Raw genomic sequence first — 27,877 nt, forward strand, 5'->3', positions numbered from 1 at the left:
ACAAACAAATAAACACGCATCCGTGATCTTGCTTCTGGCAAAAATTTAAAATTCCACATTTTTGTATATAGGAGCTTGAAACCTCTACAGTAGGGTTTTCTGATATTCTGAATCTCATGGTGTGAATTTCATTAAGACCACTTGATTTCTTATGGGTGTTCCCCCCTTTTGTGAAAATTAGGCAGTTTCTCAGACTCAGAACTTTTGATGGGTAGCATTAAACTTCATGAATCTTATGTTTTGAGGATTGTTCTGGGTACCCGGCTGACTGACCGTATTTCAAACAGTAGGTTGTACGAAAAGTGTGGTTCAATCCCGCTTTCTGGGGCTATAATGAAAGAAGGGTTGAGATGGCTAGGCCACGTTCTACGGATGAAGGATGACAGATTACCGAAGATTGTCCTTTTTGGCCAACCGTCTGGGGCTACACGGAAAGCAGGTCGTCCTTGTCTGGGTTGGGAGGATGTCATAAATAAGGATTTAAAGGAAATGGGAACTTCCTGGGAGGGTGTAAAGAGGGAGGCTTTAAATAGATTAGGTTGGAGGAGGAGCGTGCGTAGCTGTGTTGGCCTCAGGCGGCTTGGTGCTGCAGTGAGTTATTAGTAGTAGTAGTAGTAGTAGTTTCTATAGATCTATGCCAGCTACTTGAATCTAGGGGTATGATTTCTGTAATAAAATGTATAAATAATTTATCCAAGAGGAATTTAATCAAACTTTTCTGGATTGTTAAGAATAATACAGCTCTTGAATATAATTTTAAAGTAATATGTGATACAATTTGTATTCTAACTAAAACGAAATTTATTTCAAAAAAGAAAAAGTTTGATAAGATTGGTAAAAAGGATAACAGATTATATTTACCTATTAATTTTACTTGTAAGCAGATTGAAGATATTAATTTACCAGAAATTTTAAATCAGCGGCATGTGAAACAGGCCCTTCCTAGTAATTTGAATTATAATGATAGTCCAATTTTAACTTATAAATTTTCAAAAACTATTGGGCAAATTATTTTTAATTATAATTTGATACGTAAAAGATTAGATAGTGATATAAATTGGAAACCGGTTTGTAATTGTAAGCAACTTGGCCCATTTGTAAATCCTACTTACAAACATGTTATAACAGGAGACTTGTCAATAATAAAGCAAGATGATCTTCAAATTATAATGAATAAAGGGGCTAATTTCCGTCTTTCTCATCATCTGAAACCATCGATTGTTCTTGATGGCTTGGAAAATGATTTTGATTTATTTATTGATAAGTGGTGTAAGAAAGAGAATAAAAATAAAGAGAGTTTTCAAAGTTGGAAGAATTTAATTATTAGTAGAATAAGAAATAAAATATATTCTAACTTAAAAAATAGTAACACTAAATCATTATTTTATAATGCGAAGATTAAACAAGCAATTGCTAATCTACAGAATGAATTTGTAATTGTGCCAGTGGATAAAGCTAATAATAATTTTGCCATAATTTGTCAGAAGCTGTATTGTGATGTCTTAAAAAGGGAGTTATGCACAACTAATGTTTACGAAAAGGTAAATTTAGAGGATGAGAATTTAATTGAAAAGACTGAAGAAATACTTTAAAAAAAATTTAATATTAAAATAAATGACAATGATAAAAAGTTCCCTTTCCTATATTGGACCGTAAAATTTCATAAGAATCCCCCTAAACTACGGTTTATTGCTGGAGCAGCTAAATGTCCAACCCGCATTGCTGCTACTGACCGCTCTTTAATTTTAAAGAAATTGTAAATAAACTTAAAACTTATTGTTCTGGTATTAAAAAATTTTCGAATTTTAATCCATATTGGAGTGTTAATAATTCACTGCAGGTGATAGATTCTTTAACAATGGTTTCAGCTAACAGAATTGAGTCTTTCGATTTTGCGACAATGTATACAAATTTATCACTTAATCTAGTGTTAGATAATTTAAAAACTGTTATCAAGAAATCTTTCCTCTTATCTAGTAAAAGGTTCTTAAAAATAGACATTTATAATAAAAAAGCTATATGGACAAATTGCTTTAATACTACAGTTAACTTGAGATGTTACAGCTTGGATATGATTTTTGAGTTATTAGAATTTGTTTTATACAATACTTATATAAGATTTGGTGGTGATTTGTACAAGCAAATCGTGGGAATTCCCATGGGGGGGGGGGGCGAATGCCAGCCCATTTATAGCTGACTTGTTTTTAAGTCAACTAGAATATAAATATATGATGGATAAGAATAATCCAAATAATTTAAAACATGTTTTGTCAAATAATAAAAGATATTTAGATGATATTTTGGTCTTAAATTGTAAGGATTTCATTGATATTTCTCAAAATATATATCCATGAGAGCTTACTCTTGAACCTAGTCATGGCGCTGGTCATGAAGATCATTTCTTAGATTTAAATATTAATATTTGTGATAATAATAAATTAAGTTTTAGAATGTATAATAAAACGGATGATTTTGATTTTGAAGTGATCAGTTTCCCATTCCCTTAAAGTAATATACACTCAAATATCACATATTCGGCGTTTTTCTCACAGTTACTTCGTTATGCAAGGATTTGTAGTAATTATATTGATTTTAAAAATAGATGTAAAATTTTAAGCCAAAAATTGATATCAAGAGGTTTTTCTGCAAATAAATTAACTTGGCAATTTAAAAATATTTTGTTTTCATTATAACGAACTTTTAAATAAATATCAAAAGAATTATCTGGAAATACTTGAAGAAATTTTCAACTAATTTCGGAGGTTCGAGAAATCATGATGCAGCGCCATTTATTTTGAATTGTGTTTCTAATAGAGCGGATTTTTTTTTAAAAATAGCCACATGGTAAAAATGAATTCTATAATTGTTTAGTTCATTCAGGTTTTTTGCAATGTGTTAATATTTGTGATTTGGTAAGATTTATCATATTTAGTTTACCTATTGTTGATAAAATGAGGGATATATTAACAGGATAAGCTTGTTATCCTCCTCCTTCGCAAGAAGGATACAAAAAAAATACGCTCAGGATACTTTAAGTATTGCAAGTATTTGCTGCGTCTGCCTCGGTGCTAAAGTATTTAGTAAAAAAAGCAAGTTATTGAGGAAGGGGAAAACCCTTTCGTAATCGGAGAAAGAATATTTTGGTTTTGAGTTTTGATTTTGGTCCTTACTTTTAGCATTAAGACTAATGTTTTTATATTTAATTACCAGAAGAAAGACCATGGAATTATTTTCTCCTCATGGGTTATTCTATCGATCCAGTGGTCCTATAATATTGAGAGAGGGCTCATTTTAAAGTTCTTAAAGAGAATTTTAAAGAGAGCTTAAATTAAAAGTTTTAGCCTCCCTAACAACTAACAATGTTTCTTTACCTAACCTCTCTTTAATTTATGCATTACACACTATTTATCATTATTTTCTTTAGTTTCAAGTCAGAGGGAGACAAAGCAGGAATTTCAGTTGAACTAATAAATTCTGGGGTGCTTTGAAATAATAAAGTAAAAAAAAAAAACACTTTTTATTCAACTAAAATCAAGAACAAACATTAAAACTTAAAAAAACATAAATTATTACGTAGTTAAGGGGAGGACCCTTCCTCAATCCCTTGCTCTTCACGCTAATTTCTTAGTGCTTTTGAAAAAGCTTCTCATTATTCCAATGAAACGAACTTTGTATTTCATAGTCGTCCTTAAGGGATTGGAGTAAAATTACTATTTTAGCGTAATTACCAAGGCATGGAGAAGGAGTAAACCCCCTTTTAAGCATAATAATTTCTGGCCGTTTGAAATTTCAATGCTAGTTCTTACTTGCAGTTGAAAAACTTGTGTTTTCATTTTATCTTTCTGGTTTTGTTTTCCTCCTTCGCAAGAAGGATACAAAGAAAATACGCTCAGGATACTTTAAGTATTGCAAGTATTTGCTGCGTCTGCCTCGGTGGTATCGGAATCATACAGTCGTTTCTAAATTTGACATCGTTGATGCATCCTCGTGACTGAAACATTTATCTAAAGACATATGTCTTAAAACTCGGCAAATGATTGGGGTTTTTGACCCTCTTTGGCCATTTTTTGAATTGAGGTAATTTAATTATGTTGTATGTTGCTATGCTGCTATGTTATTTATGTTGTTATTTTTTTTGTCTTGTTTTTTTTTCTTTTTTTTTTTGTGTGTATTTACTCCACAGTTTAATGTACTTTGTGGGTTATAAATAAATTATTATTATTATTATTATTTAATTTCTGGATGTTTTTTAATAATGCCAAGAAATCCAGCTCTACCTTCAAGGGAAGATCCTCCCTCGAGGTGAATATCATTTTGACAATCCAGTCCCAGTAAAAATGTACTCCAGACAGTTACCCTTTATATCTTCAAACGTAAAATTGAGTCGCCAAAGAGAAAGTTAGACAATGAAAAAGAATTCTGTAAACGAATTTTGACATTTTCCCCCTGTGTAACTTTCCTTCATTTCAGTATTTTATTCATTCAGTACTTCCTGTATTTCAGTCCCCAGAAACTTTCCTTTCCATGGATAATTTTTCCGTGGAAACCATCCCAAGCAGAAAATTCCTCCCCACCCCCCTCGTCACCAGAAAAATGAATCCATGCTTCCTTTTAAGAGATACTATACATAAAAATGGGCAAAATCTATAGCTTAGTGAACTTTTCCCAGGGGTGATGGGGGCTATGTTATCACCAAAGGTATACCTATTAACCTTTCAACTATGTTGAACGAAATAGATGTCTCAAGTTTTGATTGGACAATTTTTGGGGAAAAGGCGTTTGAGACAAGGCTTAGTTACTCTCCAATTTTTTTTTGTCACTCTAAAATGGGCATTAGAACTTTTCATTTCCGTTCGAATGAAACCTCTTCAACTATTTTGGGACCATTTATTCAATACGATTACCCATGGGAAAACGCAAGAAACAAAAAAATAAACACGCATCCAAGATCTTTCTTCAGGTATTTAAATATAGAAAACTGAAGTTTTTTCAACTGAAAGTAAGGAGCAATGTTAAAACTCAAACCAAAAGAAGTTATTCCTTATATGAAGGGTTTATCCCTCCCCCTCCTCCATAGCTTACTTTTTACGCTAAAGTACTTTTAAAAAAGCTCCCTCTTCATTTAATACCCCTTGTGTTTCAGGAGTCTTTATTGAGGAATTGAGATAAACTGCCAAACTTTTGCATAAAGATAACGGTATTAAGGAGGAGGTAACCCATTCATATATAGAATAATTTTTGTTCATTTTGAATTTTAGTATGGTTCCTTACTTTTTGTTGAAAAACTTCGTTTTCCTTTTTATTTCATTTCTTATCGTTCTTCATATAATACTGGTCAATCTGCTTCGGCCTCCAAGCAAAATCCCCTCCTATAACGGGGTACTCTTGAGTAGAAAAGTCCTTCTACCTAAAACAGCCCTTCCCCTATCCTGTAAAATTTCCTTCTGACAATGTTATCCCTGCTGAAAATTCTTTCTTCCTCTCCGTAATATTTTTGCCGATGATTCAGCCTGAATCATTTCTCCTTTACATGCTTTAATTTAAAAGACTGTTAAATTTCTAATCGTTTCTTCGATCAATCGAGAAATCACCTTTCCAGGTACATTATTCTCAGAAATCTGAACCTGCCAAAAATCTCCCCCGGTAAATTCCCCCAGAACATCTTATAAAACAAATTGAGTTGGAAAAGAGAAAGAAAGACACTAAAAAGAATTTCGTTTTGCAAATCATTTCAAATCCTCTCAGTGTAAAATTTCTCCAGGAAAGGTCACTATTGAAAACTTCCCTTTCTGTAGATAATTATTCCCACAGAAACCCAATTTAGCAAAAAATCACCCCTTTCCCTCCGAAAATATATGTGCACTTCTCAATAACAGTTACTATATGCAAGCAGTGGGCAAATTTTATAACTTAGAGCTAATCAAACAGTTCGTGGTAACGAACTGTAGCAGGGAGCAATCCGGCTCAATAGTAACCGAAATAGTAAACGAAAGTTTAAAAATGGGATTTTGATACTAATAGATACGTCAAAAGAATCCGATTTTTATTCGGATTTAAAATATATAGGTTTCATCAAATTTAGTCGTGGTCAAAAGTTACAAGCCAGATAGAATTTGCCTTATGTTGGAAAATGGGAGAAAATACCCCCCTAAAAGTCATAGAATCTTAATGATAATGGTATCATCATATTGAGCGTATCAGAAAACCCTACTGTAGAATTTTCAAGCTCCTATCTAAAAATAGTGGAATTTCGTATTTTTGCCAGAAGACTGATCACAAGGTCCTTGTTTTTTTGTTTTTTTTTGGGGGGTGATCGTTTCGACCCAGCGGTCGAAGAATGTTGCGAGAGGGCTCATTCTAACGGAAAACAAAAGTTCTAGTGCCCTTTTTCAGTGACAAATAAAATTGGAGGGCACCTAGACCCCCTTCCCCGCTCATTTTTTCCCAAAGTCAACGGGTCAAAATTCTGAGATGGCCATTTTGTTCAGCATAGTCGCAAAACCTAATAACTAAGTCTTTGGGGACAAAAACCTAGGGAAACCTAACCTAACCTGGGAGAGGGACAAGTCGCCTTCTCATCTTTTTAGTCACGTAAAATGACGCTAGAGCTTTAAATTTTTGCTAGAATGACGCCGTCATATGAGCTTCAGACTAATACAACGCGGTTTTCCGATACGCTGAATCTCATAGTTTGTTTTTTATTAAAATTCTTTGATCGTTTATCCCTTTTTTTAAATAAGGCAAGTTTTCTCAGACTCGTCACTTTTGACAGGTAACACTAACATTGATGAATCTTACGTATTTTGAATTGCCATACTAATTCAATTGTTTTGATGCACACATTGATATTAAAATTCAATTTTTTAGAGTTTCGGATACTGACTAGCTATGTCACTACTTACCTACATTTTATTACCAAGAACTGTTTTGTTATAAAAAACGACATCCCTCATATATTTTTTTATCCTATAAATTCAATTCCACTTTTCTTCTTACCCTTCATAAGTGCCAAAACAACTTCTTGCTATTCCAGGGTAGATAAAAAACTCATTTGCGAATCCATTTCCTTTTTCATGTATACCTTTGCCGAGGCTAAAATAACATGTTCCTAGAAAACACGGTGGAAAGTAAGCAGTTAAAATGTATAATTCTGGAATGCGTTCAATTTTATTGTTCGTGTTTATCCGTCATAGACTCACGCAATATAAACTAACACGTTCCTTCTTTCCATTGTAATTTTATTTTCTCATCTAGCAGTATGTTTTGTCGTGCAAAATTTTGTTTTACAATTCAATGTGATTTTTGTTGTTTTTTCTTCCATGGGGTTTTCTCTATCGATTTGGAGTCATTTTGTCATCTTGATAAATTTAATACCCAACAGCACCGAACAATGACAAGCATTTCGTGACAATCTGTACATTCGGTGACAGGTGCCATTAGGTAAAGAGATTCAATGACAAAGCCATTTTTTCCTCTTCCAAATCCTAGGCCAAATTGGGATACAATAAAAAAGTCTCCTGATCACACCAGAATGTACGAAATGGCACACTGATATGAGTATGTAACCGAAAAAACTTTACCTTGGCGCCACCATCCAGAGATAGCTCATTAAAATCAATCCATTGTATCAAACAGTTCGTGGTAACGAACTGTAGTAAGGAGCGACCCGGCTCAATAGTAACCAAAACTCTAAAAAATGGAATTTTGATACCAATAGCTACATCATAAGAATTGCATTTTAATGCTGGTTTTAAATATATAAGTTTCATCAAGTTTAGTCTTACCCATCAAAAGTTATGAGCCTGAGAAAATTTGCGTTATTTTGGAAAATAGGGGGAAACACCCCCTAAGAGTCATATAATCTTAACGAAAATCACACCATCAGATTCAGCGTATCAGAGAACCCTACTGTAGAAGTTTCGACCTCCTATCTACAAAAATGTGGAATTTTGCATTTTTTGCCAGAAGGCAGATCACGGATGCGTGTTTATTTGTTTATTTGTTGTTTTTTTTCCCCAGGGGTTATCGTATCGACCCAGTTGTCCTAGAATGTTGCAAGAGGGCTCATTCTAACGGAAATAAAAAGTTTTAGTGCCCTTTTTAAGTGACCGAAAAAATTGGAGGGCACCTAGGCCCCCTCCCACGCTAATTATTTTCCCAAAGTCAACGGATCAAAATTCTGAGATAGCCATTTTATTCAGCGTAGTAGAAAAACCTTATAACTATGTCTTTGGGGACGACTTACTCCCCCACAGTCCCCGTGGGAGGGGCAACAAGTTACAAACTTTGACCTGTGCTCATATATAGTAATGGTTATTGGGAAGTATACAGGCGTTTTCAGGAGGATTTATTTGGTTGGGGGGAGGGGTTGAGAAGAGGGGGATATGCTGGGGGAACTTTCCATCGAGAATTTGTCATGGGAGAAGAAAATTTCTATGAAGGGAGAGCAGGATTTACTAGCATTATTTAAAAAAAAACATTAAAAAATAAATGTGAAAAAGCTTTTTCAGCTGGAAGTAAGGAACAGCAATAAAACTTGAAACATACAGAAATTATTACCCATATGAGAGCTCACCTCCTTCTAATACCTCGCTCTTTACGCTAAAGTATTTTTAGTAATTTCAACTATTTATTCTACGGCTTTTGTGATTCAGGGGTCATTCTTAATGAATTGGGATAAAATTTAAGCTTTAGTGTAAAGAGCGAGGTACTGACGATGGGGCGAATCCCCTCATATATGTAATAAAAACTTGAGAATACAAAAGTTCTTTACGTAAGCTAATTTATAAGTTACGTAAATCTTTTATCAATAAAAAGATTCGTAAAAAATTAAAAGTTCTAGTTGCCTTTTTAATTAATCAAAAAATCGGAGGGCAACTAGGCTTCGTCCCCCGATCTTTTTTTCTCAAAATCATTCGATCAAAATTATGAGAAAGCCATTTAGCAAAAAAAAAAATATGCAAATTTCGTTTTGATTATTCCTCTGGGGAGAGCCAAAATCAAAACATGCATTGATTCAAAAACGTTCAGAAATTAAATTAAAAAAAAAACAAGTTTTTTAAACTGAAAGTAAGGAGCGACATTAAAACTTAAAACGCACAGAAATTACTTCGTATATGAAAGAGGCTGCTTCCTCATCAACGCCCCGCTCTTTACGCTAAAGTTTTTTACTGTTTTAAAAAGAAGAATTGAGAGAAAGAGTCAAACTTTAGCGTAAAGAACGGGGCGCTGATGAGGAAGCAGCCTCTTTCATATACGAAGTAATTTCTGTGCGTTTTAAGTTTTAATGTCGCTCCTTACTTTCAGTTTAAAAACTTGTTTTTTTTTATTTATTGTGCTAACAAAGTCAACCAGCTTAACCACATCTTTATCGAAGTAAGTGGATTTACCATGACTTTTTTCGAAACATAAAACAAAGTAGAATATAAAAAAGCATCGCATGACATCCCTAAGATTAAAGTGGATCTGATGCATTTTATTGTTTTAACTTCAACTATGGGCTATTACCTTCCAACAAAAATCTGAATCTAATTTTCTTTGTTACTTGGCAAGATTCATTCTCTTAGCATAGATTTCAGGCGCTAATAATAGCTTTGGCGCACATATGAATTATGCATCTCTCCTAACAATGATTGGATGGTCATTAAACTTATTGACTCGGGTAGCTGTTGCCACAAAAATTGCGAAACAGAATAGAAAAATGAATAGAAGTTTAAATAATTGGTCTCATGTTCATTAGTCATATATATATATATATATATATATATATATATATATATATATATATATATATATATATATATATATATATATATATATATATATATATGCATATATATATATACTGTTTACGGAAATAATTGGTCTCTTGTTCACTGGTCATATATATATATATATATATATATATATACTAGCTGTTGGGGTGGCGCTTCGCGCCATCCCAACACCTAGTTGGGGGGGCGCTTCGCGCCCCCCCCAAGCCCCCCCGCGCGCGTAAGTCGTTACGCGCCATATTAGTTACGCGCCATATTAGTTATGCGCCATTGTAGTTGTGTCCCTGTGTCCCACCTGTGAATATAGATAGATTTATATATGTGTTTCAAACTACGTAAAAATTGCGAATATACAACATTCTTGGCTTTCCCATTGTCTGTCCATATACAAAGCCGTATGTACTAATAATGACGTCATATGCAAACGCTCTTTTTACAAACAAACAAACATGCATACACACAACTCGTTTTTATATAGATAGATAGATAGATAGATACAATACAAATTAACTACGTAAAACTTGTGAAGATACAACAGTCTTCGCTGTCCCATTGTCTGTGCGTATAAATAGATTGTCAGGTTTACCGACCCTCAAAGATGCAACATACAATTGTACATTGGTAAAGCAATCTGTATTAAGATCTATACCGCATTTTTCTAGTGATTGCCCTTGAGCTTTGTTGATGGTGGTTGCAAATGCTAATCTAATTGGGAATTGCAATCTTTTAAATTGAAAAAGCAGATCCGTTGGAATCATGGGAATGCGAGGAATAAGAACAGCCTCACCCTCATAAGGCCCTGTTAAGATTGTGGCATCTATTAGGTTTTCCATTGTTTTTTTTTTACGGCAAGTCGCGTGCCATTGCAAAGCTTTGGTGGGTTGATATTTCTTAAAAGTATTATTGGTACGCCTATTTTTAGTTGTAGCAGGTGTGGTGGACACCCTGAAGGATCTATGGAATTTAAAAATTCAGATGGATAATTAACCGCTTCATTTGGTTCCGAAATACAAATTAACTGCGTAAAACTTGTGAATATACAACATTCTTCGCTGTCCAATTCTCGCTGCATATAAATAGATTGTCAGGTTTACCGACCCTCGAACATGCAACGTACAATTGTCCATGGGAAAAACAATCAGTATTAAGATCAATACCACATTTTTCTAATGATTGACTTTGAGCTTTGTTAATGGTGATTGCAAATGCTAATCGAATTGGGAATTGCAATCTTTTAAATTGAAAAGGCAGATCTGTTGGAATCATGGGAATGCGAGGAATAAGAACAGCCTCACCCTCAAAAGGCCCTGTCAGGATTGTGGCCTCTATTAGGTTTTCCATTGTTTTTTTTACGGCAAGTCGAGTGCCATTGCAAAGCTTTGGTGGGTTAATGTTACGTAACAATATTATTGGTACGCCTATTTTTAGTTGTAGCACGTGTGGTGGAAACCCTGAAAGATCTATGGAATTTAAAAATTCAGATGGATAATTAACCGCTTCATTTGGTTCCAAAACTGTGTCGACTGACTTGTAAAGGACTGCCTGGTCTTGAATCTTGGTCAAAACAATATTGTTGATTTCGTGGACGTCTATATTTTTGGGTGCGAGAATCGCTCTTTCACTTAGCCATTTATTATTTTTATAATTTTTTAGAATATTCGGAAATACTTTTTCAATCAATTCATTTTTGGACGTCACTAAATTACAGAAATCAGCAGGTAGTTGTATACGTCCTGAAATTGAGTCTACTGGGAGCTTTCCGTTTCCCATTGCCAGCAATTGATCTGAAAATGTTTGACCAGAGTCATCGTTTTGCAATCGGACACGCATATTTGTAGTTAATTTTAATGTTTTTACGTGTGCCCATAAATTAGAATTTTTCAGGCAAGCATTCATTTCGTCTGCAGGAGTTGATCTAGGTATTATAGGTAATGTTTGCCTGAAATCTCCCGCAAGCAATATTAAGGTGCTGCCAAAGGGTTTCGACTTCCCTCGCAAATCTTTCAAGCATTGATCCAGAGCCTCGAGCGATTTTTTGTGTGCCATTGTGCACTCATCCCAAATAATAAGTTTGCATTGCTGCAATACTTTACCCATCCCAGATGATTTGGAAATATTGCACGTGGGAGTTTCTGTAGAATGCAAGTTCAGAGGCAATTTCAAAGCGGAATGAGCAGTTCTTCCACCAGGCAGCAAAGTTGCGGCTATTCCGGACGACGCAATTGCCAACGCTATGTCATTTTTAGATCGAATTGATGCCAGAATCAGTTTTATCACAAACGTTTTACCAGTACCTCCTGGCGCATCCAAAAAGAAAATTTCTCCAACGTTGTTATCGACACAATGCATTATCGTATCATAAATGTCTTTTTGTTCCGACGTTAACTTGGAAATGTTATTTTGTACATACGACAATAGATCACTCGTACTGTAACTTTGTTCAGGATCCAATTCTACACATGTCGAAACAGCAGCGATACGGTTAGGTGAAGGCATTCCCAAACCCTGAAGAGGTTTGTTTGCCATACTTATGCAAAAATCTTCTATAACAACTAAAGTGTAGTTATAAATTTCTGGTGTAAAATCAAAAGTCATGTCTGACGTCTCTAACTGTTTTCGATGAAGTATATCTTCGGACATTTTTGACTTATATTTTTCCCATAAATCTGTAGGAGCTGATGGAGAGCAAGTTGTTAAAATGATGCCAAACAATGCACGAATTTGACTTGGGGTTGACGTTTCGCACGCGTCATTGATGCAGTTATCCCAGTGTTGGTCATTCTCCAATAAATTCAGAGCTTGGCATGCACTACGGTAAGTGTCATGTATAGTACCATTTACAGTCCTCAAATACTCAAAGGATGTCGGACCGGGTACATTCACCAAAAGCAGGCGTAGAAAGAAGCATTCATGTTGATTGGGGTGAACGGTGTAGAGTCTTCCTATCGTGGTATCTTTGAAGATGGTAGGTTGGCCGTCGACTGACTTACCCTGTTTTCGACGTTCAAATACTTTATTTTTAGTATTCCACGTGTAATACGAAGGCACTTCAGTATACAGCAGTTTTTTCGCAAAAGAATCATTTTTGCAAAGCGAAAAAAAAGCTGTTAATGTTGTATCCGGTGGATTCAGGACTCTTTGTTGCACGTTGGTTTCCGTGAAATAAACACGTTGACCATTCTGTAAATGTACCGCTAAGTGAACAACAGCTGGACTACGTTCATGTATCGGAAATGAAAGAATTCGCCAAACAGCTTCATTACTGCTTATGTATCTTCCAGCCTGATATTCTACGATTTCATCGAAATCTTTGATTTCGGACTGCAAGCCAAAAACTGCCATGTCACTGCCTTTGTTGACGTATTTACATATGTATTTGATTGCCTTTACGGAGTTACAGTATTCAACGTTTATGTGTGCATTAAATGTTTTTGATAATAAAGGGGAATATGGAACAACCCACTGGTTATCTACTTCGATGGTGGTACCGTTACGCTTCTTTATTATTGCTGTTTTACCGCCATCTTCAGTAGATCTTCTTCTATATTGTGGGTAACCATCATTGCCAGTAATTGTTCTGGGTACTAAAAGTCGAGGATATTGCTTTGTGCACCTTCCTTTGGCCATGCATGGTGAATTTTCGTTCAGTGCACCGCAAGGTCCATGTATCATATTTTTTACAATAATATCATGTAACCCCTTATCGACATTTTTATCAGGTATTTCAGCGGAAATCACATCATCAATTTCGTTTGAAGTAATTTTTTATGTAGCCAGATTAGTATATGTGCGTGTGGCAAACCTCGTTTTTGCCATTCCACTGAGTACATCCAGCATCGCACTGACCCAAACACTTCATGTTTTACAAGGTAGTTTATCAGTGATTTCAACTTTTGCCGGAAGACACGTGCCGTAATGTCATGCCTATGAACTGCCGATTGTCCTTGAAGTAAAAGCTGCAGTATCTCGTCCCAAGATTGATTACATGTAAATGTAATAAATAAATCTGGACGACCATAGAGACGAACATACGCAATAGCATCTTGAGCATATTCATGCATATGACGGGGACTGCCAACATATGACGAAGGTAAAATTGTTAATCTTCCAACGTTTGTGGTATTACCGTCATTTATAACTGCATCTCACAAATGAATGTATTGTTCAGAGCGGAGCTTGGTCTGATTCAGGCGGATATATAGCAAACGTTCTGATTCAATTTTAGCATACATATCAACCATAAATTGGTGAAACAATTCACGGCATTTTAAAATATAATTTTCTTCATCCTGCCGAATCATTAGTCTATAGGAATAATAATGCATTGCACTGCATTTCTTATTCATTTCTTTGTTAGTGGCTGGATTCATCAATTTAATATTAAAGTGATAGCCGTCGGCTCCATCCCAAAAAATGATAGGATATTGTAGGGCATCGTAGCATCGATGAGTTTCAGCAATTCTTAACAACTGAGCGTTTCGCTTATGTAGAATAATATCTCGAGGTAAAAACTGATCACCGACCATAACGATTGCCACTTCGTCGATAGTCGGAGCATTGTATCTACGCACATGTTGGCCAGGAGGCGTTTTGTCAGCGGAAATAACAATTTTATGAGTATCAGTAGGCATCAAATCGATGGCTGTTTTGAACAGACGCACTAACTTATTATTTTCGTGGAAAAGATGTTGCAATTGGGAAACGATTGTCCTTTCAACGTTGGGAGAAATTTCGCAACGTGCATTCAATTCAGAATTTCTATCACTGATGAAGTACAATTGTAAAAATTTATGATTCTCGCCTGAGAATGGTAGAAGGGACCCTGCTTTATGATAAATTTGCCCTTTTACTTTGAAAGTAGACATAAATTGATCTGGATTTTCGATTTGGGCTCCAAACGACGTCATTTGGAAACATGAGTTGTATTGTCTGATTTTTGACAAAAAACGCTTAGATTCTGACGTAGTTCCAGTAAGGAAAGTCTTCAATGGCTCTGGTGGTGCAGCCAATAGAGGAAGTTTAACTTTTCCTGAGGCGCAACACATTCCCATTGTTTCACCATTGAATTTCAAGGCCTTGCAATAGGGACAAATTTTAGACATTGTCCCGATTTGAACACATCTACTCAAGCTATAATCATCGACTGGGTTGTACCTGAATGCCAGGCGATAACTTTCAGATTGCTCTGATTCCTCGGCACGCTTTCTTTTCTTACTTTCTCTATCAGCAGCAAGCCTGTTTCCCTGCTGGTCTTTTGATTCCTCGGCACGCCTTCTTTTTTCACTTTCTCTTTTAGCAGCAAGTCTGCTTCTGCGTTGCTCTAGTAGTTCCTCGGCACGCCTTCTTTTTTCACTTTCTCTTTTAGCAGCAAGTCTGCTTCTGCGTTGCTCTGGTAGTTCCTCGGCATGCTTTCTGTTCTTTCTTTCTCTATCAGCCTCAAGCCTGTTTCCCTGCTGGTCTTTTGATTCCTCGGCACGCCTTCTTTTTTCACTTTCTCTTTTAGCAGCAAGTCTGCTTCTGCGTTGCTCTAGTAGTTCCTCGGCACGCCTTCTTTTTTCACTTTCTCTTTTAGCAGCAAGTCTGCTTTTGCGTTGCTCTGGTAGTTCCTCGGCACGCTTTCTTTTCTGACTTTCTCTATCAGCAGCAAGTTTTTTGGCATAGACTCTTTGAGCGTCTTCATCAGTCATTATAAACTTAAGCATTAATAGAATTCTACGCGAACATACGTCTTATATATCTTGAATGACGTCACGCCTTCAAAGCAAAAATGATGGCAACTAATTTCATGACGTCAGCCGAAACATGACGGCGAACATATGTCTTATATAACTTGAATGACGTCACCTTCAAAGCAAAAATGATGGCAACTAATTTCATGACGTCAGCCGAAACATGACGTCACCTGATCCATCCACAGATCTACACACAGACAACTTATTTATATATATATATATATATATATATATATATATATATATATATATATATATATATATATATATATATAAATATATATATATAAAAATAGCGACGAAGCCCACACTGCCTTTCCATAACAAAGAAATAAAACGTAGAGACAATAGGGAAAATTTCAAGACAGTGGAAATTATTTATGTAGATATTTTGGCCCTATGTCCAAGGGCCGTCTTCAGCACAATACAAGAATAAGAGAGAAATATATATATATATATACAAGAAATATATATATATATATATATATATATATATATATATATATATATATATATATATATATATATATATATATATATATATATGCATAAAGAAACGATCACCCCCGAAAAAAAAAACAAAAAAAAAACAAGAACCTTGTGATCAGTCTTCTGGCAAAAATACGAAACTCCACTATTTTTAGATAGGAGCTTGAAAATTCTACAGTAGGGTTTTCTGATACGCTCAATATGATGATACCATTATCATTAAGATTCTATGACTTTTAGAGGGGGTATTTTCTCCCATTTTCCAACATAAGGCAAATTCTATCTGGCTTGTAACTTTTGACCACGACTAAATTTGATGAAACCTATATATTTTAAATCCGAATAAAAATCGGATTCTTTTGACGTATCTATTAGTATCAAAATCCCATTTTTAAACTTTCGTTTACTATTTCGGTTACTATTGAGCCGGATTGCTCCCTGCTACAGTTCGTTACCACGAACTGTTTGATTAGCTCTAAGTTATAAAATTTGCCCACTGCTTGCATATAGTAACTGTTATTGAGAAGTGCACATATATTTTCGGAGGGAAAGGGGTGATTTTTTGCTAAATTGGGTTTCTGTGAGAATAATTATCTACAGAAAGGGAAGTTTTCAATGGTGACCATTCCTGGAGAAATTTTACACTGAGAGGATTTGAAATGATTTGCAAAACGAAATTCTTTTTAGTGTCTTTCTTTCTCTTTTCCAACTCAATTTGTTTTATAAGATGTTCTGGGGGAATTTACCGGGGGAGATTTTTGGCAGGTTCAGATTTCTGAGAATAATGTACCTGGAAAGGTGATTTCTCGATTGACCGAAGAAATGATTAGAAATTTAACAGTCTTTAAAATTAAAGCCTGTAAAGGAGAAATGATTCAGGCTGAATCATCGGCAAAAATATTACGGAGAGGAAGAAAGAATTTTCAGCAGGGATAACATTGTCAGAAGGAAATTTTACAGGATATGGGAAGGGCTGTTTTAGGTAGAAGGACTTTTCTACTCAAGAGTACCCCGTTATAGGGGAAACGAAATAAAGAGGAAAACGAAGTTTTTCAACAAAAAGTAAGGAACCATACTAAAACTCAAAATGAACAAAAATTATTCTATATATGAATGGGTTACCTCCTCCTTAATACCGTTATCTTTATGCAAAAATTTGGCAGTTTATCTCAATTTCTCAATAAAGACTCCTGAAGAAAGATCTTGGATGCGTGTTTATTTTTTTTTCTTGCGTTTTCCCATGGGTAATCGTATTGAATAAATATGAAGGATGATTTCAAATACTTATTGCAGAAATCTTCGTATATAAGAAATTCAAAGACGTTTGAGATTACGTTAGATATTAACTCTGGTGGCGAACCCCTTTTGCATTCAAGCTGTTTTAAAGGTACATGGACATTTTTATTAAATAAGAAATCCTATGGTACCTTAAGCATGAAGAGTAACTACACAAAAGAAACTAAAGTTCCCAAATTAGGAACGGGAGATGTAACAGAAGAAAAAACGCCTGGTGTTCTTCAAGAGAATGGTAAAATTCGACTAGAAGAACAAGGCGTCTTTTCTAGGCCACCAGTACTTGTGGCTCTTTTGGGATTCCGTGGATCTGGAAAAATCAACAATTGCCTCAATGCTATCAGGAAATGAAAATGTTTCTCCAGGGAAGAAAAAGCACAAAAACAACAACTTTAGGAATTGACATATCCCCAATAATTTCTACTAATGAATATGTTCCTGAAATCTATAATGCACTAAAAAATGGTTTCGATAACAGTGTATCACGTTTTCTGTTAGTATTTACTGACAGTGAAGGAATCGGAGTGAGAGGCGACAGTATTGATTTTGTTTCAAAATTCCTCTTTTGCTTTTTTCTAACGTTATAATATGGGTGACAATTGATTCCTTACGGGCAGATAAGGAGCTTACAAAATTGAATTTTTACTGAATTTGGCAAATAAAATCCAAGATGAGAGTGGTGAGCTTTGCACTGACTTTATGAACGGGCGATGAGTCGTAATAGTGAATAAAATGTAAGGTTACGAAAGTGACGAAGATCTTACAGACGAAGTTTTAGAAGAAGAATTTGAATCAGAAACCCAAACTGCAACAAACAGAAATTCTATACACAAAAAACTAAAGCAATGTTTCAAGTCACTTCAAGTTGTAGGATTCCTTTATTTGCATCTCCCGAGGATAGATGAGTATTTAAAATATTCTAGCCTTAAAAGGGAAGGATCAGATCGTTTCAAACAGAGTCTAATTAAATTAATTAAATTGATTTTACAAGAAAGAGGCCAAGTTAGAGTCCTTACTGGTACTGTTGTTACACCAACAATAATGACGAATTTGTATTAACTAGTACTTGAAAAGATTAATTCAGGTACCAAATTTCGTGATACTGACATAATGGATAATTTGTTTGTTGTAACACAAAACAAAACGTAACTGAGTATGCGGTTCTCTTTAGCGAAAATCTAAATGAAATCGAGAGAAATAATAAGATTGAATATAATAAGATAATAATAATAATAATAATATAAGATAATGATGAATATAATAAAATAATACGATTGAAAATCTGGTTGAAGCTATCGAGTCCTTAACAGATGAGGAAAAAAACAAATTGAGTGTCCTTGTAGAGCAAAGCCAAAATGAATGACAAAAAAGGATTGGTTAAGAAAGTATGGGATGTAACTGAAGCTCGGCTAACAAAATCAATGGAAAATATGATAACATACAGATTGCAATAAGTGAAATTCATTCATAATTGATGAAACTCCTTCATGTCTGCATGTACTTCCCAAAACAAGACCGTGAGTGCTTGAAGGAACATTTTTCCACCACACTTTCAAGCTCCCGAGAACTACTAAGTAAATTACCATTAGGAATTACAGAGAAAATTAGTCCTATGTTAGACACATTTGTATTGGAACAAAAAAATATGTTTAGTCGATGTTCCAAACAACGAATGTCATTTGCTTATATTGAACGTGCTGAAGCGGAGAAACTTGTACAGGAAGGTATTCGTATCCTTAATGCGTTGAACTCAACAAGAGACATTAACAAAGCATTTAACACGTTTAAAAGTTTTAGAAATAGTTTTGTAAAAAAAAAATCAATTTGTCATACCTTCATCAATCTTCCCATGTAATTTGAATGGCCATCTAGAATTGAATTGGAGTTCAATTTTCTGATTTGATGAATGCTGATACTCCTGTTTCTTTGGCAAATAGTGATATAAGCACCAGGTTTCAACGTCATAAAGTTCGTCTGTTGGTTTCTCGGTTGAAATCTGTAATTTTCGATGCTTCTAGCCTACTAGGAGGCCAAATCGTACCGGAGCTTGATTCGCTGACGTCACTTGTTGATTTTAAAATTGATTTTGCAGAAAAGGCTATCGAAGTTAAGTATGAGATTGCTAATATCCAGTTCACAATCGATAAATTTCATAGACGTACTTGAATCCTAAGAAACACATTAAAGGCTACATTGGACAATGATGCATCCAGTAAAAATGCACTTGATGACCTAGTCACTTGCACAATGCTTAATTTTCTATCGACGGGAAAGCAAATCTATTCCAGTCTGTCCAAACTTATAAATGTGGCAGCATATATTCAACAGAAAAACGATTTTTTGTCCAGAATTCAGTCCTATTCTCCTCTTTCAACCCCAGAAGAATTTGTTAAAATTCTCAAGCTCCTGAGCAATGAGCTGAATGCAGAGCGTATCGTACATAGTAGTATATTTAAATATATTCTAGACGAGACTGACTTTCCCTCAGAGTTTGAGCTCCTTAGATCAAGCCGATCCGCAAAATTTCCCATTTTTGACGAAAAAAATAGCAACATCTGGATTGAAAATGTTCAAGCCATATTGAATAATGTCTCAAGTGATGGGAAGTGCTATATGACTTCAATAGAGCATAGTGGCTCAAAACTTTTTGATTTTGGTGATGAGTTAAAGCTTGAACTTGCTATTTATGAAAATATTCTTCTGCTTTTTCTTCTGCTTTACACCTGAAAAAAAAATCAGCGATAAATATTGATGAGGTTTTTGAGTTACAGCCATTCTTAGCATACATGGTGTATCGTGACAAGAAATTCCTTTTTTTTTTATCTTAAAAGTTTTGCTTGATATTCTAAAATAAAATTCTAGTCTGGACCGAAAGACGGCAAGAAATTTAACTAATGAATAAATGCTTAATCATTTACTACGTGATGGTAGTCATAGTTATTAATTATGAGTAATAGTTTCATTAGATAAAATTGAACAATTGAATTATTTACCATCAACTATAATGCGTTGTGCTTGATCATCTATAACATAGAAGCAGCTATCTTAGAATGGGTCACAGACATATTTTTAGTTTGTTTTGATTTTCTTGCATTTGGAGACATAAGACGTTTCAAAAAAGTTTTTTTCAACATTTTCACTTTACTCTTTTTATTCTTTGATTTTAGTTTTCAGTCATTATCAGAAAGTATAAGGTATAGAAAAAGTGGTATTTTATTGTAGGCCTACTATGTAAGCAAAAAGAATATATAAACAAAGGGTTAATTAAATTTCAAATTAATTTATAATTGGTAATTGATGTATATATTGCCAGTAAAAATCAGTCCGTATCTAAAATATCAGGTCAATCAGACTGAATTAATTTGATTTAGCTTGAAAAGCTAAAGCTGTTCTTTAGTCTTTCTAAAGTTTTTAGCCATTGCTGAAGATAGTTTCAATGTATGTAAAAACTCAATGGATCTGGAAGAGGATCTGGTTGATCATACGAGTTTGATCATACTGGACTTAAATTTCACCACACTGAATAAGTTAAATTAAATTGTTTAAAAACAGAATCACTGCAGTTACATACGTTGATCTAACATTGGTTCATATGGTTCATATATTCATATTTATATTGATCATATTCATATTCATATTGGTTCATATAACATTGATCATATGAGTTTGATCATAAAGGACTTAAATTTTACCTCACTGAATAAGTTAAATTAAATTGTTTTAAAACAGAATCACGGCAGTTACATAAGCTGATTAAACATAAGTTACATAAGCTGGTTTTGGTTGCATTCAACCAAGTTGTTCCTCAAATTTTATATAATTTGAAATAAAAGTTTAGAAAGGTTCTAGACTGTCTCTAAATAACATAAGAGAAAGAATTGTCCTATGAGAAAAGATACGAGAAGAGAGAGATTAGCAAAATTATAAGAATTAATAGATTGATTTAAAAGGAAAATCAGAGGCTTAATACCGATCAGGATTTAAAACACTCTGAGACACGAGGTCCTTCTAAATATCGAAACTCATTAAGATCCGATCACCAATTCGCACGTTAAAAATACCTCACTTTTTCTAATTTTTCATCTCTCTTCAGCCCCGCAGATAGTCGAATCGGGGAAGATGACTGTATCAAATCAATTTGTGCAGGTCTCTGAAACGGCCACCAATTGTTATCGTCCTAGCACGTCCAGAAGCACTGAACTCGCCAAAGCACTGGACCCCCCTAGCTTCCCCAAAGAGAGCAGATCCATTCCACTTGCATCAATCACGTATCTACGATATTTACTTATTGTAACAACCAAGTTTCTTCCCAATCTCTCCACTCTAAGCGTTTTCCAAGATTTCCGGTTTCCTCGTCCAACTTCCCCCAATGTAACCAGATCTGGTCAGTATTTAAAATAAAAGCTCTGAGACATGAATTCCTTCTAAATATCAAATTTCGGTAAGATCTGGTTACCCGTTCGTAAGATAAAAACACCGCAAGTTTCAAATTTTTCCAAATTAAAACCCCCGCAACTCCCCTAATGAGAGCAGAATCAGTCTGGTTATGTCAACAGCGTATCTAGGACATTCTTCCCACCAAGTTTTATCTCGATCTCTGCACTCTGAGCGTTTTCCAAGATTTCAAGTTCCCCCACCAACTCACTCCAATGTCACTGGATCCAGTCGAGATTTAAAATATGAGCTCTGAGACACGAGGTCCTTCAAAATAAGATCTGATCACCCGTTCGTAAGTTAAAATACCTCATTTTTTCAAATTTTTCCAAATTAACCCCCCTAAAGAGAGCCAATCCGGTCCGATTATATCAATCATGTATCTAGGACTTATGGTTATTTTTCCCAGAAAGTATCATTACGATTTCTCCACTCTAAGTGTTTTCCAAGATTTTACAGTTTCCTCCTCAAACTCCCCAAATGTCACCAGATATGGTCAGGATTTAAAATAGAAGCTCAGAGACAAGAGTTCCTTCTAAATATCAGATTTCATTAGGATCAAATCAGCCGTTCGTAAGTTGAAAACATATAATTTTTCCTAATTTTTCCGAACTACCGAATCGGCCCCCTCCCCCTTTCCAAAGAGAATGGATCCGGCTATATCAATCACGTATCTAGGACTTGTGCTTATTTTTACCACCAAGTTTCATCCCGATCTCTCCACTCTAAGCTTTTTCAAAGGTTTTTGCCCCCCCCACCCAATGACACTGGATATGGTAGGGATTTAAAATAAAGATCTTAGCTAACAGGTCCTTCTAAATATCAAATTTCATTGAGATCCGATCAGTCGTTCATAAGTTAGAAATCATTTTTCTAATTTTTCCCAATCCCCCCCCCCAAACTCCCCTAAAGAGCAGATCTGTTCTGGTTATTTCAATCATGTATCTAGGACTTGCGCTTATTTTTCCCACTAAGTTTCATTTCAATCTCTCCCCACTAAGCGTTTTCAAAGATTTCAGGTTTCCCCCTCCAACTCCCCCCAACATCACCAGGACCGGTCGGAATTTTCTTGACACCAAAATTTCTATGAAAAAAATGGAGTGGATCAAATAAATACCTGAGTGGCTCTCATATGGTTTAATCCTAAATATATTTAGACGCAACCTGATTACACTGTTTGGTCTATTTCACCTGATATCTAATTGATGAATTTTCACCATTATTCACTTTTCAAAAACCTAAACTTTATTTTTGTAAGAAAATTAAAAAAATATAACTTATTTTTAAAAATCACAAGGATATTTGGAAAAAACGTCTTGTATTCAGTCTGTGATAAATAAATACGTTTATGGGTTGAACAAAATCACAGCCGACAAAATGGAATTTTTCCACACTTAATTGCGAAATATTGGCTTAAAGCAATATTAAAAACAATATATGAATATATATATATATATATATATATATATATATATATATATATATATATATATATATATATATATATATATATATATATATTACTTTTCTATTCTAAGTTCAATGGCTAGTTTCAAGATTTTGTCATAAATCAAATTTCATTGTAGATAATTTTTTTGCTTTATTATGCTTTATAATAAAATTGGTTTAATAATAGCATCAGTTATTCCAGTTTCCTCTTTTCTTTAGTATGATTTACGAAGAAGGTAGGTGCATTATTGTATACTCTTTCTGTTTATTTGGTATTACAATGTGAAATTAAATAATCCACACGGGACACTGAGTGATATTTGTTTATGAAAAGGGGTGGTAGAAAAAGTTTGGGAAACCTGAAATCTATGAAAACTCTTAGAGTGGAGAGATTGGGAAGAAACTTTTAATAGAATACGGGAAGAAACTTTTAATAGAATATGTTAACTAATTAATAGAATAAAAAATAAAATATATGCTAATATTAAAAATAGTAACACTAAACCATTATTTTATAATGCTAGAATATAACAAGCAATTGCTAATCTACAGAATGAATTTGTAATTTTGCCAGTGGATAAAGCTAATAATAATTTTGCCATAATTTGTCAGAAGCTGTATTGTGATGTCTTAGCAAGGGACTTATGCACGACTAATGTTTATGAAAAGGTGAAATGAAAAGGTGAATTTAGAGGATGAAAATTTAATTGAAAGAACTGAGGAAATACTTTAAGAAAAAATTTAATATTAGAATTAATGACAATATAAAAAGTTCCCTTTCCTATATTGGACTGTAAAAATTCATAAGAATCCCCCTAAGACTGGATTGGACTGTAAAAATTCATAAGAATCACCCTAAGACACGGTTTTTTGCTGGAGCAGCTAGATTTCCAACCGGCATTGCTGCTACTGACCTCTCTTTAATTTTAAAGGAAATTATAAATAAACTTAAAACCTATTTTTTTGGTATTAAAAATTTTTCGAATATTAATCCATACTGGAGTGTTAATAATTCACTGCAGGTGATAGACTCTTTAACGATGGTTTCGGCTAAAAGAATTGAGCCTTTCGATTTTGCGACAATGAATACTAATTTATCACAATTTAGTGTTAGAAAATTTAAATATGGTTATCAAGAAATCTTTCCTCTTATCTAGTAAGACGTTCTTAAAAATAGACAATTATAATAAAAAAGCTATATGGACAAACTGCTTTAAGACTGCAGTTAGCCCAAGATGTTACAGCTTAGATATGATTTTTGATTTATTAGAATTTGTTTTATATGATACTTATATAAGATGTAATGGTAATCTGCACATGGAAGTCCTCTTCATTTAAATGGAATTCCCGAATGTTTCTAATCTTTTAAAGATATATATCGTCGTGTAAACTTAACCAATACAGCTCAAAAAAGGCTAAAATAAAATGGCACAAAACAGCTTAAAAAGCTTCCCTGTGTAGTTGTCTTTGAGAATCAGCAGATTGTTAACGTTTGTATTTTTAAGGACAAAAAGGGTTGTCACATGAAAGTACTTTTCATTAAAATGGAATCCCCGAATGTTTCTAATCTTTTAAAGATATATATCGTCGTGTAAACTTAACCATTTAAAACATTAAGACGGTGTTGACAATACAGCCCAAAAAAGGCTAAAATCAAATGGCACAAAGCAGCTTAAAAAGCTTCCCTGTGAAGTTATCTTTGAGAATCAGCAGATGGTTAACGTTTGCATTTTTAAGGACAAAAAGGGTTGTCATATGGAAATACTTTTCATTAAAATGGAATCCCCGAATGTTTCTAATCTTTTAAAGATATATATCATCGTGCTAGTTTCCACTTAACCATTTAAAACAATCAGATTTGCCTTTCACTGTCCTTGGCCCTTTAAGTTTTCCCTTTTTAAGGTTGGCCCTTTTTTTCCCATGTATGTTTTTGGTACGTTATTTTTTTGCAGTTCCTAATGTTTAAAAATTTCAACATCAGATGGCAATTGCTATTATTTAATAGTTGAGGTTTGGCTTTAAGCAGCTACCAGATTGAATTTTTTTTAATTTGCTATGAATTTTTAGAATAGGAATTAAATTAAAAATTAGCTGAAAAATCGTCAAAAAAAGAACGTTTTCCTTTCAGGGAAGTTTTGATCATTCTCTAAAAAAAAATCTAAGTAGCATGTAAATCATGGCACACTGAAGGAACGGATCTTGATCCAAGAGTGCACTCAGTAATTTTGTTCGAGGGGGGGGGGGTTAATTTTTTCCGCCAGTTGTTAAGTATAAAAGTATAAAAAAACTATTTATATGCCTTTTTGCTGCGTTGATAAGAGTCAGAAAACAATTAGGGGGGGGGGTTCAAACCTGGACAGTACTTATCGGTTATATAATGAACACTATACGATTTTGACACAAGAAACTGGTCAAGTAACTTCTTTACTCTCTCGAACATTCAGATGGCAAAGATCAGACGGATGATAACCGAATAGTTTGCTTTGACTACTGGTAGAACAAAGCATATCACCACGGATGTACGAGTTAAGACTTGGGATTTGCCAGGGCCTTGAATTAATAAAATAATATATTCCAAAGTTCTAAATAAATATTCCAAAGAAAATAAAATACCAAAACTCAACAACACAATTTGCCACTCATCACTAATCATTCCAAAGCAACCAACTGACAGTGTTCATTCGAAAATACACTGTAGAATTTTCAATATACTATTGCTTCTAACAACTAATTACAGAACTATCTGCTATCTCACTGCATATCTGCATCTAACTGCAGCGCCATCTAAGATCAACACCACAAACTTTGAATTTTCAATATACTATTGCTTCTAACAACTAACTACAGAAATACCTGTTATCTCACCGCACATCTGCATCTAACTGCAGCGCCATCTAAGGCCAACACCACAAACTGGGAATTTTCAATATACTATTGCTTCTAACAACTAACTGCAGAACTATCTGCTATCTCACTGCATATCTGCATCTAACTGCAGCGCCATGTAAGGCCAACCCCACAAACTGGGAATTTTCAATGTACTATTGCTTCTAACAACTAATTACAGAACTATCTGTTATCTCACCGCACATCTGCATCTAACTGCTATCTCACTGCACATCTGCATCTAACTGCATCGCCATCTAAGGCCAACACCACAAACCTTGCGTCTCTTCCATCCTAATCTATTCAAATACACAGTCAACCAAAATGCATATCCAAACATGAAATCTAATACTGAAAAATTCAGTGATTTTTTCAGTCAGTTGCATAAAAATTTGCTTTGTTGTTTCTTTTATTATCAGGCCAAATTGGCCTCATAACGAATCAAATCTTAGCGACTTACCTTAGCAGTAGCGTACGGCCCTTGTCTTTGGACAGTAAGTGTTCCTTGAATACCAAATGTAGACCCAAAGACAGCTGGATCTTTTACACCAGTTGGTGTATAGCCGTTGAAGCTGTAGACATATTCTAAGCCTTCGTCAAATAGGCATTTGCATCTTACCGATGGAACTAAAGGTCAGGAAAATGTAAAATTAAACAGCTTTCTTATATCTAGTTTTTACGATTTTAATGAAGCTATGTAGTTTCTTGCATTAGTGGTTGCCAAATCAAAAAATAAAACATGGATGAAAAATCGGCAAAAAATAAACCATATGACACCAAACAGCTTTAAAGGTGTAACTGTCTGTAGTCCTAATCCAGTTTTTTTTTATAGTCATTTTATGGTCCCGGATCTAGAACAGGGACTGGGACGAGGGGTACATTATCCTGGTGCCGGAAAAAAAAAGCATCAAAGTGCATTACTTCTAAGTTTATTTTACAAAAAATAGTTTTAAGGGCAAATTTATTTCCCGCTAATTCTTGGTTATGGTTGGCACTCGATTGCAAGTTTGGTTAACTTCATAATTTACTGGTTTGATCATAATGTGCTACTCCTGTGGTAGAAACTATTCTTAGGATTTGGTTTGTACTGACTAGAGTATTTGAGTGCAAGGAATACATTTAATCACATTTTATCATAGAAAGTGACAAAAGTGCTTCGATTTTTGCCTTATTTGCCTTCAATGAATATACTTTTTCCGTATTTTTAGGATATTAATGCTTATTTTTTCAAATTTGCTAATGCACAAGAATGTTAATTGTCAATCAAGTGCATATATATTGTTGTCATTAAATGAGTCAAATAACTAATTATTTCAAGACCCGATTCAGGCTATTTTGGTTTGCCCCGCCCTCTCCCAAAGTATTGAAAAAACGTTTACAAAAATATTGCGTTAGTCACTTTTTGGCTAAAAGCCCTAAAACAACCTTTTCTACGATTGAAACCCGTCTCTTACATGGCAGGATTACCTCCATATCCCCAAACAAAAACCTTGGAATCACCGGGATTTATTCTATACTTATTTTTCTGTACAGGGAATTATAAACACAGCACACAAAATATATCATGTTTTTCAAATAATAATTATAGGATTATACTTTTATTTACGCTCAATCATTCCCCTGGGGTTTCATAATAGCTTATAATTTTTAATGAGTTTGGCTGTTAAATACAGAGTTTAAGTCCATAAATTTCCCATTTGAATACACAATACATGGAGCACCGTATCCTGGATTTTTTCGAGGGAGGGGCATTAAAAACTTTAAAAAAATCAGCATTCGTTTACATATATTTTTGTTACTTTTGTACAAATATTTGGGTGC

General features: G+C 34.4%; 1 protein-coding gene across 10 annotated transcripts in view; it reads right to left on the reverse strand.

Annotated features, from left to right (window-relative positions):
- The window catches only part of LOC136043818 (uncharacterized), a 33,984-nt gene that overhangs the window by 3,798 nt on the left and 2,309 nt on the right, over positions 1–27,877 (reverse strand). For 2 of the 10 annotated variants that reach the window (XR_010621733.1, XR_010621730.1), the window contains exons 2-4: positions 26,517–26,683; positions 19,121–20,010; positions 6,997–7,108 (exon numbers count right to left, since the gene is read on the reverse strand). Coding sequence is in view for 3 of the 10 variants with exons in the window: in XM_065728744.1 (XP_065584816.1) it covers positions 20,005–20,010; positions 26,517–26,683 (173 nt within the window). In the remaining 7 variants the exon portion in view is untranslated. Of the gene's footprint in view, positions 1–273; positions 7,690–19,120; positions 20,011–26,516; positions 26,684–27,877 lie in introns of those variants that run through there. The other 8 variants (XR_010621732.1, XR_010621728.1, XR_010621731.1 and 5 more) reach the window with 6 other exon arrangements.

The sequence above is a fragment of the Artemia franciscana genome, chromosome 2 (genome assembly GCF_032884065.1).
Source record: "Artemia franciscana chromosome 2, ASM3288406v1, whole genome shotgun sequence".
Taxonomy (NCBI): Eukaryota; Metazoa; Arthropoda; class Branchiopoda; order Anostraca; family Artemiidae; genus Artemia; species Artemia franciscana.